The sequence below is a fragment of the Dermacentor andersoni genome, chromosome 3 (assembly GCF_023375885.2).
Source record: "Dermacentor andersoni chromosome 3, qqDerAnde1_hic_scaffold, whole genome shotgun sequence".
NCBI classification, from domain to species: Eukaryota; Metazoa; Arthropoda; class Arachnida; order Ixodida; family Ixodidae; genus Dermacentor; species Dermacentor andersoni.
This window is the reverse complement of record NC_092816.1, coordinates 14,885,802-14,903,610: the sequence shown is the minus strand read 5'-3', so window position 1 is coordinate 14,903,610 and position 17,809 is coordinate 14,885,802. Positions and strand designations below refer to the sequence as shown.

Genomic DNA, 17,809 nt, shown 5'->3' with positions numbered 1-17,809 from the left:
TTCTATGCCAGTCGCACAGCACCTATGCTTTCTAGTAGCTGGAGCAGGAGATAAATGGAGCATCACATTGATCTATGTTTTAGCAGCCGTATAAATTGCAGTAAAGATTCGCTTACTAACTAAGCATCCATGGTGTTAAGCGCACACAGGCAAACATGATCAGATTTCACTCGATGACTGTGAGCACTCACTGTCACAACGCTGTGGTGCTGAAGAGTGCTAGCAGCAGAGAGCTCTGTTCTGCCGCTTGCTTGACCGCACTTTTGAAACTTTGATTTTGCGACCTGCAACACTATGTGCACGGGAATGCAGCATATGAAGCTACTCACCATCTTGGCTCGCCTCGAGTTTTTTACTTGCCGCAGTTTACCTCCAATACATTGTGTGTCAGCTGCATATATGCACTCCGCTGAGTGGGCAGCCATGCGCAGCCATGGCCAGATTAGAGAAGGAAACATGTGCTCTACTGCCGTGGCACATGCTTGATCATGTGACCTCCAACATTAGAAGTTAAATGCTACCCAGTGGGTTCACAACTTTTATTTCGGTTAGGTATTCCCTAATACCATCAGCCTTCTTAGCAGCTTGTGCTTTACCAACTTCCTGTCAAATGCATGGTTCCGGAAGTTTTCACTTAAGGTATCTGCATTGCTTTGAGTTTTGGAATATGAATAAAATAGTCCTTGTGATTTGATATATTTAATTTCATTTAGCTGAGCATTGGATGCAGCATAGTTGCAAGATTTTGTAAAAGTAAATTCTCAGGCTAGCGATGATTCCTTAGTGACAGCTTTAAATGCATGATGTTTGCTGTTGAGCCATCTCAGCCAGGGACAGCCATTCCTGCAGCTCTTGTTCAAATAGATAGTGCACTTTGTACTGTTAGATGTACACTTCATGCACAGGGCAAGTTGCTGCTGAGCAAGCACTCGGAGACAGCAAATTCCTTTGGAAGCTGTAGTGATCTAACAAAAGGTAGTTTAGGCTGCTGCTGTAACTTCGCAGCTTCAGGGACAGCAAAAAGGGTCCAGCACCTTAGACAAAAATGCCTACTTCAAACAATGTTTTTTCAAATGACAAGGGGGACAATATTATCTTACTTTTTCTTCTGAGAAAGCTTTTTAATTCAATAAAATACAGTCCATATCCTCTTGGCACAAAGAGATGACCAGCATATGAATGTGACCAAAGTATACACAAATATGCGGTTCATTGTCTTGGCACATCCATGCTGGTTAGAAAGGCCATTACACGCAACACATTAGTGTTCTCGGAGCAGGGCTCTGGGCTGAAGGGAAGTGCTTGCAGTGATGGAGCCGGTGACCAAAGGGGCTCGCTGGAGCAGTGTGCCTTGACCACATAGTACCACACAGTGTCTGCACTGCACTTTGCCAAGTTCTGGGTGCATTCAATGGCAGCCTGGATGTAACCATTGTAGATTAAATTCATCAGTTAACCGGAACTCTCAGGAGCTTATGACTATAGCAACGGGAGACTCAGCATGAGAAAAAATTTAATGATTACCTTTGGCTGGAGGAATGAAGTGAAGCATCTCTTCAGAGTCACATTTGAGCAGATGCACAATGTGCCAACTTGTAATACTGACTCGTGATTCTGCTGGCCAGCTACCACTAACTGTTTTGTTATGTCTCTGCTTTTGCACTCAGGGGGCTATGTCTACTGCGAACCATCCTTTCCTGTCAGCTTAGATGTGCACTGCCACTTTCTTCCAGCTCAAGCAATAGGAGGGCCACAGTGGGGATAGTATATACAGTGCAATATGCAATCACTTAATCTTTGCCAAATAGCAACCCTACTGACATTACAGACTGGGTAATGTCATCTTTAACCACAATGCCCTTTGCACCTACTTACTGGTTACCTACTTACTGATTACCTACTTACTGCACCTACAACTCAAAGACTGAAACTCTGTTACCTCAGAACCAAATCACCATTGTTAGTGAGTCTGCCTCAATATTCCTTGCAGAAGAGTCTGTTAGTATCAACTTTGAGTCTTCATACCATGTAAGCATTATAAATATTTGCTGTGATTGTCCTCATGATGCGCACAATAAATTTTCAGGGTGTCTACCAAGTTGACATTTCCAAATTCCCTGAGTTTTCCAGGTTTTCCCTGAGCACCTTTGCGAAATTCCCTGAATGAGCCAGAACTTTGTTTTATGTCAAGACAGGCTGACACCACATTGCCCGATGCTGTCACTCTCTAGTAAGCATGCTGAAACAAAAAAATGACTTAATCCAGTTTGAATAGTAAGGAGTAATATCTATTTTATTTAAAAAGAAAACAGAAGGAAGGTGTTAGTAAAATGCACAGCGAAAGAAATGGTAAAGCCCATTCCAAATTAAGTCGAACATTTTCAAATACGAATGAAAAGGAAATGCATGCATAAGTAAATATTTTTTTTAATATCAGCTATTTCTATCAACTGATAGCAAGCTCATCTGTATGAGGTCCTGAACTTTGTCACAACTAAGGTTCTCTCTCAGCAGCTGGGAAGTCAAACTCAACTGTCCTGACATACTCTCAGCCCGTACACAACATCTCAGTGTTGGGTTTCACTGCTTAAACAATTTATTTTGGTTTGGATGAGGGACACCTGTGTCTCAGCGTCAGCCAACACTTAGTTTTTTTAGCTCAAGCTCCTTCAAAAAGGCGGCGGCACCCTTCCTTTCCCGTTAATTCCTCAGTGCGTCGGTCCTTTCTGTTCTCATCCTCCTTCTAACACGCTTTCACCACATGGATCATCTGAAGCATCCTCTTGGTCAGTTGTACAGTCAACATTTGATTTTTCGGACTTCCGAGGGGCCGCAAAAAAAATTGAAAAAAAAAACGGGCAGTCTGAAAAACATTAATGCATGTCTTTAACTGCCTTTAAGGGATAAAATTACCACAGGCACGTCTGAAAAAGCTCTGAAGGCCTGCCAGTACGCTTATTAGGCATATCAGGGCTTGTACTGTGACAGGATACGGGGTGCAGGCATGTGTAATTAAGGAATACATACTGTGTCCCGTGACAATTGCCCCCTTCCCACGCTTGTTATGCTTCACCGCCTAACACAAGTGTACTGAGGCGAAGCTAACTTTCGGAAACTGGCATTACGCAACGCGCTGTGCTCTGCGAACTTCAAAGCCAATCGCGAGGATTACAAAGGCGGAGTCGGTGCCATTGGTGATAGCGGCGAATTCTTTCAATGAAAAACACGGCACCGCACGGCAAGAAGCTTAATAGCGAACATAGAAGCAGCTAGGCCTAACGTTGCCGCGGTGGTGGTTACGGCTGCCAGCGGATCTGCCTGCGAGAGTGCCGGTTCGAGGCGGCGAGATAATCAATATAGCGGCGGTGGCGGCTTTGATTAATGCCATTTCAGACCTGCAGTCAGGGCAATATACATTGACTATATGGAGTACGTGGTGGTGCCGCAAAACCGTGCAAATTATCGGGCATGTCCGAAAAATCGGTCGTTAACTACTCTGGCAATACATCGTGCCGATGACACGGAGTCAATGACGATTCGTTGCGATTCCTCTGTTACTGGAGCCAGCATTGACACGACTTTCGTTCCCTTTCAATAAAGTTACAGCTAATTTTCCCTGATAGAAGCACAAATTCCCTGAGTTTTCCCTGAGTTTTTCCAGACTGTTCAAATTCCCTGAGAATTCCCGGTTTTCCCGGTTTTCCCGGTTGGTAGACACCCTGATTTTGCTTTTTGTTTTGTCCATTCACACCTTTTGAGAGCACAACAAGGTACTTATTAGAGTAGAACAAGTTTTGTTCAATAAAAGTGCAAAAATAGAACTGTTCTGATTATAATTTTTTTTATTCTGGGGTACTATGTTTAAACCACGATTTGATTATGAGGCGTGCCATAGTGGGGGACTCCAAATTAATTTTGGCCACCAGGGGATCTTTAATGTGGCCCCAATGCACGGGACATGGGGCATTTTTGCATTCGACCCCCGTCATAATGCGGCTGCTGTGGCCGGGATTTGACCTCTCGACCTCGTGCTTCGCAGCGCAACACCATAGCCGCTAAGCCACTGCAGCAGGTGTTCTGATTATCTGAACTTCATTACTGCACTTAAAAAAGAGCCAAAGCTGCATGCAGCTAGTTTATCTGGCTTTTACTGTATGACAGTGTTAATACAGGATGAAGCAGTAATACCTCTATAGTAAGGAGAAATATGTCAGCCGGACACTTTAGGTTTAGCATTAAATTACTCTGAATGATTACTAGGGGTAGGACAGAAGAAAAGCAGAAAATTTATATGACATTTGTCACATCAAATAAACAAGAAATAGAAAGTTAAACTAGTGGCAAGACTAACCTCTTGCAACTTGGGTGGTTGTGAGAGCTCCAGGTAAGGCACTACAGCTGATGCCAAGAGGGCAATGCCTTGTTCATGAACTTCAAGCTGAAATATGTTAACTAGTCATGTTTTTGAGGTCTAAATACACATACTCAGAAACAGAAACTGCCAAAAAAAAAAGATTCTTGGCAAATGTTTGAGTTACCATATTGAATACTGCATGCTTGCATAAGGCAGGTTAAGAAAGTCTCATGCTGTGAATTTAGCAATTTACTTCACAGTCCTTTATTGCAGTTTACAAAAATACAGGGACATGCATATTTCACTTAACATCTTAGAAAAAAGAATTTGCACTTACTGCTGCACTGTTATTGCTCTAATTTTGCAGAAAAATTGAATTTTTGGATCTAGGTCGTTCAGTGTCACAGTTGGTACAGTTACTTGCTTGGTTTTCAAGAAAAAAAAAATGGAAAGCTGCCTTTGTTTATGGGAATGGTGGCACTAGCATAAGCTTGTGTTGCTGCCTTTCAGCAGCTGCAGAAAGCAGCCGTTCAGGTTGGGTTGCCGCATGTCCCAGAAGAGCCGACAACACGTGGCAACCCTCCCTGAATGGCTGCTTTGTGCAGCTGCCGACACAAGTTTATGCTAGCACCGTCTAGGCGCTAGCATAACCTGTACCCCATAAATGAAGGCAACATGGAATTTTTTTCTTGGAAACCAGGCAAGTAACTGTGCCAGGTGTTATATTGAATGATGCAGGTTCCAAAATGTGATTTTTCTGCAAAACTTGAGCAAGAACAGTGCAGCAGTAAATGCAAAGTCTTTTTGCAAAGATTTTGATCAGAATATACACAGAATTTGTGACACTTGAATATTGTTATAAGTGGGTTCAACTGTACATAATTTAGAAAAAAATTTATGAAAGCAACTAGTCACGAAAGAATACCAGTTACTTCATGATGAAACAGGGTCATGAATGCGGACAACATTATCAGGGAGACTGTAGTTCGATTGCTAGTGGTAACGCTGATGAATTGAAGATGTTTGTGTGCCATAGATACATTTGAGGGAGCATTTGTGCAAATGGCGAGACATTTGTAACTGTTGGGAGAGAGGAAGGGCGGTTTGGTGCTGACGGTTTGTTATTTTATGAAATAAGCAGATTATAGCAATGTTTCTGCGTGATTCTAAGGAGGATAAGGCAGAGAAGATTTAATATTAGTAACGCCGGAATTACAGCTGTAGTCTTTCGCGATAAAATGCGTGGCACGATTTTGAACACGTTAAAGAGCGTTGATAAGATAGGTTTGATGAGGTGACCAAATTGATGATGCGTATTCAAGTTGAGGATGGACAAATGTTAGGTACGCTAGTGATTTGGTCGAAGTAGGAGCATCGTGAAGGTTTCGTTTAAGGTACCCGAGGGTGCGCAATGCCTGTGCTGTGATTTTATCTATGTGAGTTGTCCAAGAAAGTTTGGGTGAAATATGCATGCCAAGGTACTTGTAAGACGTTGTGCGTACTACGTGGCAGTTATTGAAAGTATAGATGCTGAAGCTGATTTTTTACGGATGAAGGTCATTAGTTTACATTTATCACTATTAAGAGACATTTGCCAACGTGAGCACCAATTATTTACGAGATCCGGGTCCTGTTGGAGAGCAAGATGATCAGCTGAAGAAGAGATATTACGATAGATTACGCAATCGTCTGCGAATTTAGATTCTAAAATTGGCCTTTGCTGGGTAATTTGAACTTGACCAGTCAGCATTCACGCGTGCGAACCCAATGGTGAGCACAATAGTGGCCTCTTTAGTGGCAGCATGTCAAGTCAAAGCGTTGAGCACAGATCAATACATTGAACACACATCAATATCCTGCTGAAAATGCTTATTTTCGGCCTGCCCCAGGAAGATTTTTCCAAGCAATAATGTTAGCTCTATATGCCTAATTGAATACAGTATTTACCCATTATAATGTGCACCTTTTATTTCTTAAGAAAATTGGGCCGTACATTGCCTGCGCAGTGCAAACGAATAAAAAACAAAAAAAATATGACTAATAAATATCGGGCCCCTCGGTTAACCCCCTTTCTTCTCGTTTATTACATAACGAGGGTCTCGAATCCGGCATCATTGATGCCCTCAGGTAGCTTGTGTGGGTTTATTGACCAATTGCCTCTGCCCAAAAAGATCACGTTCTCGTGACGCCTGCGGCAAAAAGGATGTTCCACGTCCGCCGCCATAGTCTGTGAGTGGTGGCGTTGGCTAACACTCCCAGGGTTCTACTTGGACACATAAATACTCAAGAAAGTGGATGGGGAAACGGCGCCGCGGCAGCTCAATTGGTATAGCATCGCACGCGAAATGCGAAGGTTGTGGGTTCGGTTCCCACCTGCGGCAAGTTGTTTTTTCATCCACTTTAATTTCCATTAATTAAGCACAAGTAATTTCCCCTATGTTGTCCTTGGTGTCAGTGTTTGTTGGCTTATGATATGACAAATCGTGTTCACGGCATTCGTATGGTTTACTGCAGAACACGGTTGTATTGCGGCGAAGCTGACTTTAGAAAAGTGGGTGCCATTGTTTAAAACATTAGATCCTTGCCCATTTTTCTTTTTAAATAAAAATCATGAGCACATTGGATTTCTACTTTGTTTAGGAGCTTTGGTGTCATCTCTATGTTAGTTTTGTACTTGCATAGAAAACGGGTGCATGTTTAATTCGAGGCGTGTTAGAATCAGGCAAATATTGTTGAATGAATCAGCTGTGTTTTGGCAATTTTTTGTGCAACTTGTTTAATTTCATCTGCCAGATAAGTCAATCAATTTTGTTGGTCTCGACAAGGTCTAATTAACGGAAGTTGTGTCTGCCTGGTTTTGGCACGGCTTCAAAATGGCAATGACTCTACAAGAAGTCCATGACAGCTGTAAATGGCTCCTGACCTGGGGTCGACAAAAGTGAACTTTCCATCCAAAGAATGACGAGAGATGAACTCTGCATTTGAGTTTGACCCCACGAGATCACTGGGATTCGGAGCACTGGTCACCTGCAGTCTACCAATGGCCACCAGGCAACAATGGCTGCCCCCATCCTGATCACCGGGTTCCACTTGGACTCCTGCACAGTAACAGTTAATTAATCTACATTTTACAAACAAGTAGTAATGTGGAGTTATCACAAGTGCCAGCAACATTTCAAGGTGTGACACACAATAGCAGAAACTCATGTGAATGTGAGCAGAGCTAATGAATAATTGTATGGCCAACTGTTAGCTTGGCTACAAACTTAAAAAGCGCTTCGTTTCTACCCTCCGATAATGCTGAACGCACAAGTGTGCACAATACACTAACCAACATGATGCTTCCACACGAGCAGAACACTATGGAACACATTGTGGTGTGGTGATCACATACAGTTTAATCAGACCTTCGCCACCAAAGAAACTCCGTATAATCTCAGACATGACCCAATCCCTATACCGCTTACTCGCACGAACTACGGGAAACAGGCATTACACTTTCAAATATCAACCTTACTAAACAATAATCCCACAATTCTGGAACAATTACAAACCACGAAATCAAGCTTGAGGTTCAAGAAATCTGTTAAAACGTATTTTCTTCGCTGCTTTATTGTATAACTTCCTTATGTACTGCAATGTTACTGTTTTGTTTTCCTTTTTAACATGTTCTGATCGAGATTCGAATTGTTAATCGTTTTTTATATGTTATCATATTTCGAAAATTGTAGCACTTGTTGTGCTGTTGTTTGCTTCATAGTGTCAACATGCTTTGGGTGCTGCAGCCTTTGTCAGGCAAGAATATTGCCTTTTGCTGCAGCCCCTGAGACAGCTGTATGTCTCAAACAACAAAAGTGTGCTCCTTTGCAGTTATGAAAGATAAAGTTGGCACGTACCTGAAACCAGCACAAAGTCCCATAACCCCGGATAGGATTCTTTAATGTTGGCATAGACTTCCATTTAAACATTTCTGTGTGAAATAACTTTCGGTTATACACATGCATTTCGAAAGAACACCTTGTAGAGTATGCGCCATAATCTATTGGTGCTTGTCATCCCATCTGGATCATTCGCATCTTAGCTTTCTTAAATAATTCATGCTTGGCCTTATGTATATACTTGCTTTTGCTATGTGAATTTACATTTCACTATGCTGTCTTCCGTTCCTCATCCCTTACAGCCAGACAAACAGGCTTGAGGCATCCGGACAATTGGCACGTCCTACAGGAAAACACCATCTCACGATTCTTATGTGGGTTTTCCATTTACATCTGAAGCTACCCATCAATTTAAGGGCCTTCAAGAAATATTCCTGCACACCACTCCTCGCAGCAGTCTCTGATACACCACTCTCTGCTTTGGTGTTTTATTAGACTGAGATAGTCTTGGATGAATAACCCAAGTATGTAAGAAATAAAATCAGAATGTTCGGGTCAAATGCGTCAACCAGTGCATCAAACCATTTGAAATACAGCTCAACATTCTGAACCAGTTCACCGACTACTGTATTATATATTACATTTCTCCAAACCGCAGCTAACTGCAATGCGTCGGCAACAACTTGAACCTGTACCAAATGAGCAATTTTACATCCTGAAGCCACCAACTTGAAGCTAGATATAACTGAGGGCATGCCCAGTGCTAAAAACAAATACCGTATTTACTCACATAAAGATCGCACCCCTGAATTTTGTCGAAATGCGATTTTTTTTATTTCCCGTGCAATGATCGCACCCCGAACTTGCCGCAGCGATATGTCGTGTGCGAAGTCTAGCTAATAGTGATCGCGCTTACAATCTGTCGAATGCTACGCAAACAACTCAAGAGAAACCAAGCGGTCTGCACGCACCAAACATTCTTAAGTAGATGCCCGATTTCATTACTTTCATCACTTCCATGACAAAAAGAGGTACAACCAAACTTGCCTTTATTATGTGTAGGCTTTATAATGGTTGTGGTCAACAACAACAAAAAGGTGCCTTTCGATTCTTCTTATCTGCACTTGTGGGCGGCAACGTTTGTTGGTGGCAAATCGTGGGCGGCAAATCGTGAGCGGCAACGATAGTAGCAACGTTTACGCTGATAGGTTAGAAGTGTACCCTATTCATACGCTGACGCCTGTAACACACCTAAGATATTCGCCCACCCTTAGCAGAAACGTGCCGTATTAGGATAGTAGTGAGGACAGATGCCACAGTTTCCGCAGCATGCCGGCCATGTGTTTCTATGTCACTGAAAGCTAAGTGCGCCGATCAGTTTCTGTCCTCTCAAAGTGGACATGGCTACGTTATTGCTGCAAACTTGCCAATATTAACTATATTATTCATTACTGATACCGAAGAAACTGTTTCAATGCACGTAATGTACTCACAAGAAGGAAAAAAATCATGTTCGGCGCATTCGGCTTGCTCCGCCGGCCGTCATGTTTCTTTTGTTGTCCCGCACTACACACAGCGGCAGCTGCCTATTTGTTGACCTATTGTCATCCCGCAGCAAACGTGGGATGAAAAAAATTTTTTTCTTCTCGCGGGAAATTTAACCCGCGTAATGATTGCACCCCTGAATTCGCATAAATTTTTTTTACAAGAAAGTGTGATCATTATGCGAGTAAATATGGTACAGTAGGCCCTCAGTGATATGATCCTGTTTAATACGATTTCCCAGTGCCAACATTCACGATCGAGAACACAAAATATGACCCCATATAGTTACACTTCTTTTTTGTCGGTTGATATGCTCCCGGAAGACATGATCTTCAGCACCAACATTCCGTACATTGCCAAATTGCAATCGTATGATACATTTTTCGAGCGCTAGATTCCATGTAAACAAAAAAGGCACAAGGCACAAGTAATCGAGAGCAGTAGGCAGTCGCCAGAACTGCTTCCTCGCATTATTCGCCCGCCTGTGTCACGCGAAAGTGCGAGCACGCACGCATTCCTCTTCTGGTACCAGCAAATTCCACGAGTCGTCACACGTCACCCCCATTCACAGCTATAGCCGCCAATCCTATTGCGATATGCATCTTCTGCTATCAATTTCACAGCGCACGCATGTGTGGCATACGCACTGGAAATTGGAAGCGTACTGCTTGTTCCTAATGCACTGCCGTTCCCTGCTGCAGGCGGTGCGAAGTGACCGTCATGTTTCACTTTGGCAGCATCATATTTCAGTGTCACCCACCAGTTCGATTTCGTTTGTTTCCTGACCAGCAAATCGCACGGGTCGTCGCCATTCACAGCTGTCACTGCCAACCCTATTGTGATAAGCATCTTCGCCTATCTGTTTCACAGATGTGCATTGGCGTCTTATGCTACAACGATTCACGCAACGCTTCGCATTATGTAAAAGTCAACTACAGTTGAGTCTGTCAAATTTTTCAATGACTTCGAATCGTACACTTTCTTGTTTAGTAAGTCTCTTCGCTTTTTTTTTTTTTTCAATGACATATGAATGAGGTTCTACTTTATTCCGAAAATACACACAGCAATCAAGTAATGTTTGCACTATACTGAATTTACTAGATGAGCTCTCTCCTAGAGAACACATTTTTGTACTTGTCTACCCACTAGATTTTGAATGTGTTTAGATAATTTATAATAGCTTGAATCAGCTTACACCCAACACTATGCCCGTGCCCCTTGCTGTTGGCACTGCAACTACTATCATAAAGCACATATCATCAACAGCACTCACCTGATGGAGGCCAGTTTTTAATGTAACCAGTGCAGTGGACGACAGCGTAGGCGGCACCGTCAGGCGACGGGCCCAAGGCATTGCGCTGGCGCAGCCTCTGCAGGCCCTGCACGTCAGGCTGCACATTCCCCAGCTTCATGCGGCAGATGAACCCCCGCCGGGAACCCATACATAGCCGCATCGACGCTGCAAACATGAAAAACCTACTCAATACCAGCTCAGTGATATATTGTTGCAGCACAGTGAGCAGAGCCAGAGAAATTATTAATATATTGTGGCACCGCTATGACTCCCATCATCACAATGCTACCCTTACCCCAGGTGCCCTTGTTCTTCTATGGACTCCGGCTCGGCGCATTGGACTGTCTGAAAAATTGCTTCCCCGGTACTCCAGACCCTACCATGTCTTAATACGCGAAATAGACATCACTTATGAGATTGGTCCGATCGAGTCTTACTCTCCCTCTATTTCACTTCCTACAGACACTGTTCACGTCTACTGCCTACTTTGCCACTCACCCACCCCATAGCAAGCACCACAACGGTGCTTCAGCAGCTGGAGATCATGTCACAGTACTATTAATCTGGAGCAGTGTTGAGGAAGAAGGCACTTTTGGCCGGGCATGCGCTCTTGACCGTACTGTTCAGCGTTTGATCGCCGTGTAAATACTATATTGTGACTATGTTTTCCTTTTGTGTCTGCTTTCATTGTAACAATAATAACAATATATTAATGTCACCTCAGGCACAATTTCCATATATACTGCTAGATGAAGATATTGTCAATTGCCAAAGTCAACATGAAATGCCACTGTTCCACAACAGCATCTGATTACATAAGCTCGAAAGCACTGCACCACTGTTCCAGGTTTCAAAGCAATATGTGTGCTTGTAAGACAAACAACTTTTGCTGAAAAGCCTGCCTGAGGAAGTGCACCTCTTAAGCCCGGAGTACATGGAATGGAAAACCAGCGTCCAAGCGATGAAATTCGGCCAGCAGTGAACACTCGCCCCTCGGCGTCCAAAAATTTGCCTCCACCCAGTTACCCGGTCCGATCAGAAAAACTTAGCCCGACGAAAATCGCCGCCGGAAATAGCAGGAGCGCCTCGCATGCTCACTAGGCGTCGCGATGATCAATCTCCCTCCGACTTCCGGGAGCTGATTGGTTGTGTATTCTTCCTTTTCCACCGGAGTGTACATCGCACGGCCGTGGTGAAGCAATGGAATGCGGGCGTTTAGGCTAGTTTGGCTGCGCACTTTCGAGCTCTCTGCACATGAAGGGGGCACCGTTGATGATTACAGCTGAATATTGAATGTTTAGAGCATGAAAATTAGAGTACAAATTTGAGTAAACTTATTTTTCGCCTACAAACTTAAAGGGCCCCTCACCAGGTATGGCCATTTCGAGCTGACAAGCGCAGAGCATACAATGAGCGCTAACAATCGTGTTTGCAAAGGATTGCATTGCTATGCGCCAAATGCTGTTTCCCTTTCCCTTGCGGCGACCACGCTCCAAGCCGGACGGTGACGTACTCGTGTCCCTGCGCCTACGTACTCTTGTCCACACTGTGACGTCGTTCATGGTGACACGTGACTTTGAGAATTATTCCAGGCAACATCTGCTATTTGTGTGATCTGTTGCTTGAATTGACAAATTAAAGTTTAGAGAAATAATAAAACACATAAATGGAATGTCTGCATGTTTTTTGTTTTACTCCGGACCGAAGCAAGAGAGATGGGGGGGGGGGGGTACTTCCGCTTCGTTTGCTTGTTCCGACGGTCGTGCAGCCATGTGCGCAGGTACCGAAACTATGCCGTTTTCTACCGTGTTCCAGAGCGTGATCGATCCACTTGTTCTGCCTCAGTATTCGTGTAGCACTAAATTATACTGCTAGTCAGATGCCCTTGTGCACAGCGTGCAAAATTGTGCACTACATGAAACGAGACAATCACTACAGCTCGAGCGCAATGTCGCCAGCGGAAGTGCACAGTGCTGCAATACAAAAAAAGAAAAAAGAAAAGAAAACAAGAAAAAAAGATGAAGGCCGGGGCTCGTGACATATGCATCACGCGATCCTCGAGGTCCGGTATGGGAGAATGCAGGGAAGGAATTTCACTTGTGGAGGTTGCGGGGGCGAGTGGTGAGAGTGTCTTGCTTGGCAGTGAAGCTCGCCTCCTGAAATCGTGGGTTCACGATACTGAAATATATTTATCTCGGCTATTAATGAGCCAATTTGAAAAACTTTTGCGGCAGAACACTTTGAAGTGGATGCGCAACTTCCAGCGTATAGCCAAAATTTGCTATGGGGCCTGGTGGGGGGCCCTTTAAGCTGAAGCTGTTTCCTTCAGTCCAAAGCAGCATACACAGGGACTCACACTGATGACCTTCCTTCTTGACAGTTCCAGTCTTCAGGTCAAGGATGCGCCCCGAGCTGGAGGCCTCCTGGGTAGAAAGCTGTTCGCGTACCTTCTCGACATCCTCTGGATGGATCAGGTCGTACAGGCACGCATTGAACCACTCAGACTGCATGAAAAAGGGGGGAAGAACACACTTTCAGGCCTGATGAGAAATTCCACTCCACTCTGTGGTAGGCGTGGCACCCACCTGGGACTGGTTGAGCACGGGGCCGACCGAGTCGGAGACATAGATGACTCGCCCCGTGTCACAGGAGATCACAAAGAGGAAGCCATCAGCTGCCTCCAATATGAGGTGCTTGAGCTCCTGGTCAGTGAGGAAGGAAGGCTTGTAGGTGCCGTCGCTGCTTGTGTTGCCAGTTCCACGGAGGGATTTCATGTGGGCTACCGCCATGCGCAGGATGGTCAGCTTGTCGGGCTTGCGCGCCAGCGCACTGCACGTGGGCACCATGTCCGAGAGCTCCGTGATGTAGGCTGTCATCTTGTTGCGCCGCCGCCGCTCAATCTCACTATGGTTCTCCTTTTTGGCAGAGAGCGACTCGAGCAGCTCACCGCCATCACCTGGCCGCGGTGCCGCCAGCGCATCGGCCGTAGCAGGCCATGCCTCGTACCGCTCCTTCTCCAGGGCGTCCTCGTCCATGCGGCCAAACTTGCCCTCCTCATCGGCAGCGCTGCATACAGCCATGACACAAAACCAGTTGCCAGAATTTGCCCACATTTCTATTAGCAGATGCAACTATGGTGCTCTCAACTCACTCCTTGTAGCAACTGGCCTTCCGTTTCTTGAGCACCTTGCTGCCGTCTGCAACTGTGAGCAAATGTACAACATTTAGCCTTCATAAATATGCAGAGCAAGTACTAGCAACACAATTTTAATAGAAGCAGTACAAGGTCTCACAAAATTGTTTACAGTAAAAAGTTCAGGAAAACTCTTTACTGGCATCTTGTAATGTTCCACACGCATACTTACAGCAGCAGCCATCTGGTCTATCAGCAATAAGCGAAAGCTCAATGTTTCCTGCTACAAAAAACAGCATAGTAGTACTAACTGCTAGCATGGCAGCCGGCACTGTGCTGGTACTTCCAACCTTTTTTGCAGGCCAGTTGAAGCCACCCTGTCAATGAAGATCAGCTGGTTGATCAGCTGGTGATATCCTCCAGTTTTCATCGGTGGTGGCATCAGATTAACTGCCAATGAAAAACTGTAAATATGGTGTTCAGCAGCCTTATTAACCAATTTTGTATCCTCACACAAGAATGAACTTGTTGGCAATGCTTGAGAAGGACAGGTTACACAGCTGACTCCCATTAATTTGGCACTTTTGGGACCGGAAGTTTTGGTCGAATTACAGTTTTATCCATCATCGACTGACTCCTTAAATACAGTATTCCGATAACTATGCAGATACTCATCGGTCAGGGGGTCCACAGACCTCAACACTATCGTTTTTAAGTGCTACACTGTTTACGTAGTAGAAGACACAATTCTGCTTCCACTGCTTGGCCCAATAGTTCTCTATATATGTGACATAAGCTTCTGGGTGCCATCATTAATGTACAATAACCAAGAACAAATATATGTAAACATAAGGAAATTCAATTAACGAAAGAGATGGCTTTCAAACAGAAAAGTCAGATGTGATTTTACACATTCAAGGATGAGAGGCACTTCAAGCCACAGCCTTATACATATAAGCTAGAATAAGCTGGATTACATTAATAAAAATTAAAATGCATAAAACACATGCTAAATGAAATTTTCTCACTCACATATAAATTAATTTTCTGGTTTTTCTGGCCTCTGATAATTCCGATACAAGTTTATGCTCATGAGTTTGAATTAACACAAGCTTAACACGATCGTCAAAGAATTAATATTTAAGTCATACAGCCATCATCTAGTACTCTACCAAAACAAAACACACGAGTGATAGCATCTTCATAATTACCTTGATCTGTAGGTGGCCGGGGTGTTTCAAGCTCCGGGTTATAAGTTCGTGTATCTCACAAGCTGACAAGTGAGCATGCACTGACAGCGGTGACTAGTATTGTTTAGGTTTTCGCGGCCACAACTCGTCACACTTTAGCATTATGATACATTACTTCCAAGGTCCTTCCGATCACTGGTGCATCCAATCGTCACCACGATAACATGGCAGTCAAAAATATAGTTCACTGTCAGACGAAGCGGACGGATGGTGCAACAGAACGCGTTAGTACCAACTATCGGCTACAGCTGAGATCCCTCGCATAATAAATTGTCAACAGCCACTGAATCATGAATGTCTTCGCTGATAAGGAGCACCAAATATGAACATTTCTGGCTGCCCCACTTACAGTTTAATCCTTTTCATTTCGGTTGTCTGACCTAGACTATATTCAAGGCGCTGTCTTCTAAGCATCGCGGTTCTAAATGTTGTGATTTTCCGAGGACGCCAGTATTACCGACGGTAGTAGTAGCTCTCATTTACCGGATTAGTAAGCAGGGATTACGAACGCAGCAAACTGCTCAAGTACAGTCTTCACTGAGCCTCTGCTTTACTTGCAGGCAATTAAGCTCGAACTATTACGTTACCTGCCGCCAGAAACACAGAAAAATGTCATTCTTTTTTGCAAGAACTTAAATAATCTGTATTCCAGAGAAGTGTCTTTAAACTGTCATTCAAGCCGATTAAAGACTCAAACCAACATCCCTGCTCCCTCGATGACCTTACTCGCCAAAGCTTGTACACGCAGCGTCAACATCACGGTTTTAAAAGAAGTTTAGATCATCACTCCGAACTGCAACTGTGCGTTTTTGCTACCGATCAGCGTCCGCTAGGCAACTACCCTGCAGTACGCACGGATCGGGCAACCAAACACGGAGCAGCTTCCGAGATGAACGCGTCACACTTGCGAAGCCTCGGGAAGCGCCGATCGAGCATCCGTAATGTTCAATTAGCTCACCTGGGTTTGCTGCCGCTGCCATGGGACTAACGCGTCCAGGCGCGTCCACCGGCCCCGGGGACCGCCGCCACGCGCTCCGCACGGACCCGCGGCGAAAGCTCAACCATGCGTTCCTGCGGCACAGCGCTCGAGAACGACGACGACGACGGCGAGGCTTCGCGAAGCCGCCAGTGACGCTCCGCTCTCTCCGATACCCCAAGCACGCAGTAATGCGCGCACGGGGCCCGTTTAAGAACAGGTACGTAGAGACTAGCCGCCAGCTTTTTCGCACACGCTGTACACTTTACACTCAACGAGGGATCGCTCCTACGACGAGTGTCAACTCACAAAAATGGCCGCCACTCGCGCACACAACGCCACATGAATACACCGCGATCCCCACAGGGCACGGGACAGCCAGCGGTGCTAGGGGAGATTGCTGGCTCGGTTGGTGCACGGGCTGGCTGGCCCAGCAGGCCAGGGTGCGTTCCTCACCAGAGGTCCCCAACGAGTACCCCTTGGAAGAGTTCCTCTAAACTTGCCATGTCAGAGCAGCGTCAACTTCAGTCGTGCTCGACACCATGGATTGTCGTTTGGCTTTGTGAAATTGTGATCGGTTTTCGCACAAAAAATTCAAGAACGCAACACCGTAGTTTTAAGTCTCATTCTGCGGCTCGATATGCCATGCGTCAAACAGTATTGTTAGTTATCCGTTCTGAAATACAGCTTGTTACCCCTGCGGAGTGGTGCTGCACGCATCAGAATCATTCAGTGTTATGGAGGAAGGAAAAAGTTGAGAGAGAGAGTATTACGTCACGCAGCCATCCTTGGCAAGCGAACGCTCCGTGAAGGTATAATCAAGTTGGTTCTTCATTCTATAGTATGGTCGAGTGGGCCGAACGGCGCTTCCCTGCTAGAGTAGCAGCTTACTGTAGAATTACTGTATATGCTACCAAAGTATACAGTAACTCTACACGAGACGAGATGACGACACCACAAGCGCTGACTTTCAACAACGTTTTAGAAAGAAACACGGCTTCTTATACATTTGCCCACACGTGTTATAGACACGTCATTGCACATCATGTAAAACACGCGCTTCTGCGCACTCAAGTAAAAGCTCGAGTTCTTTATTTATTTATATTTTTTGTGTGTGTGTGTGTGAGCAACAAGGACGGCGTGTTAAAGAAAAAAAAAAAGAACTTGAGCTTTTACACGTGCAATCATTTTCTTGGGTGCGCAGAAGTGCGTGTTTCGCATTATGTGCAATGACATGTCTGTGACACGTGTGGGCAAATGTATAAGAAGCCGTGTTTCTTTCAAATAAACGTTGTTGAAAGTCGGCGCTGGTGATGTCGTCTTCTCGTCTCGTGTCCCTTCTACGTCTTGCGCTGTTAACACCAGGCTTTCCCGCTGAG

General features: G+C 44.7%; 1 protein-coding gene and 1 long non-coding RNA gene across 5 annotated transcripts; both read right to left on the bottom strand.

Moving 5' to 3' along the window:
• Window positions 1-1,091: 1,091 nt before the first annotated feature.
• Window positions 1,092-5,173, bottom strand: LOC129382139 (uncharacterized). The gene is made up of 2 exons (XR_008610220.1): window positions 4,352-5,173; window positions 1,092-1,419 (listed from the first exon to the last, which is right to left on the bottom strand). It is a non-coding gene; the product is annotated as an uncharacterized lncRNA (long non-coding RNA).
• A 1,968-nt stretch (window positions 5,174-7,141) lies between these two features.
• Window positions 7,142-16,902, bottom strand: LOC129380112 (aryl hydrocarbon receptor nuclear translocator homolog). 4 transcript variants are annotated; one of them, XM_055065589.2, is made up of 7 exons: window positions 16,413-16,901; window positions 14,555-14,654; window positions 14,223-14,274; window positions 13,657-14,137; window positions 13,428-13,575; window positions 11,051-11,236; window positions 7,143-7,452 (listed from the first exon to the last, which is right to left on the bottom strand). In XM_055065589.2, the coding sequence occupies exons 4-7, from the start codon at window positions 14,104-14,106 to the stop codon at window positions 7,223-7,225; spliced, it is 1,014 nt and encodes a 337-aa protein (XP_054921564.1). In that variant the 5' UTR covers window positions 14,107-14,137; window positions 14,223-14,274; window positions 14,555-14,654; window positions 16,413-16,901; the 3' UTR covers window positions 7,143-7,222. The 4 variants fall into 4 exon arrangements, with proteins under 4 accessions (XP_054921563.1, XP_054921564.1, XP_054921565.1 ...); XM_055065590.2 differs by lacking the exon at window positions 16,413-16,901 and adding an exon at window positions 15,416-16,387; XM_055065588.2 differs by lacking the exon at window positions 14,555-14,654 and having other exon boundaries at window positions 7,142-7,452; window positions 16,413-16,902.
• Between the last annotated feature and the right edge of the window lie 907 nt (window positions 16,903-17,809).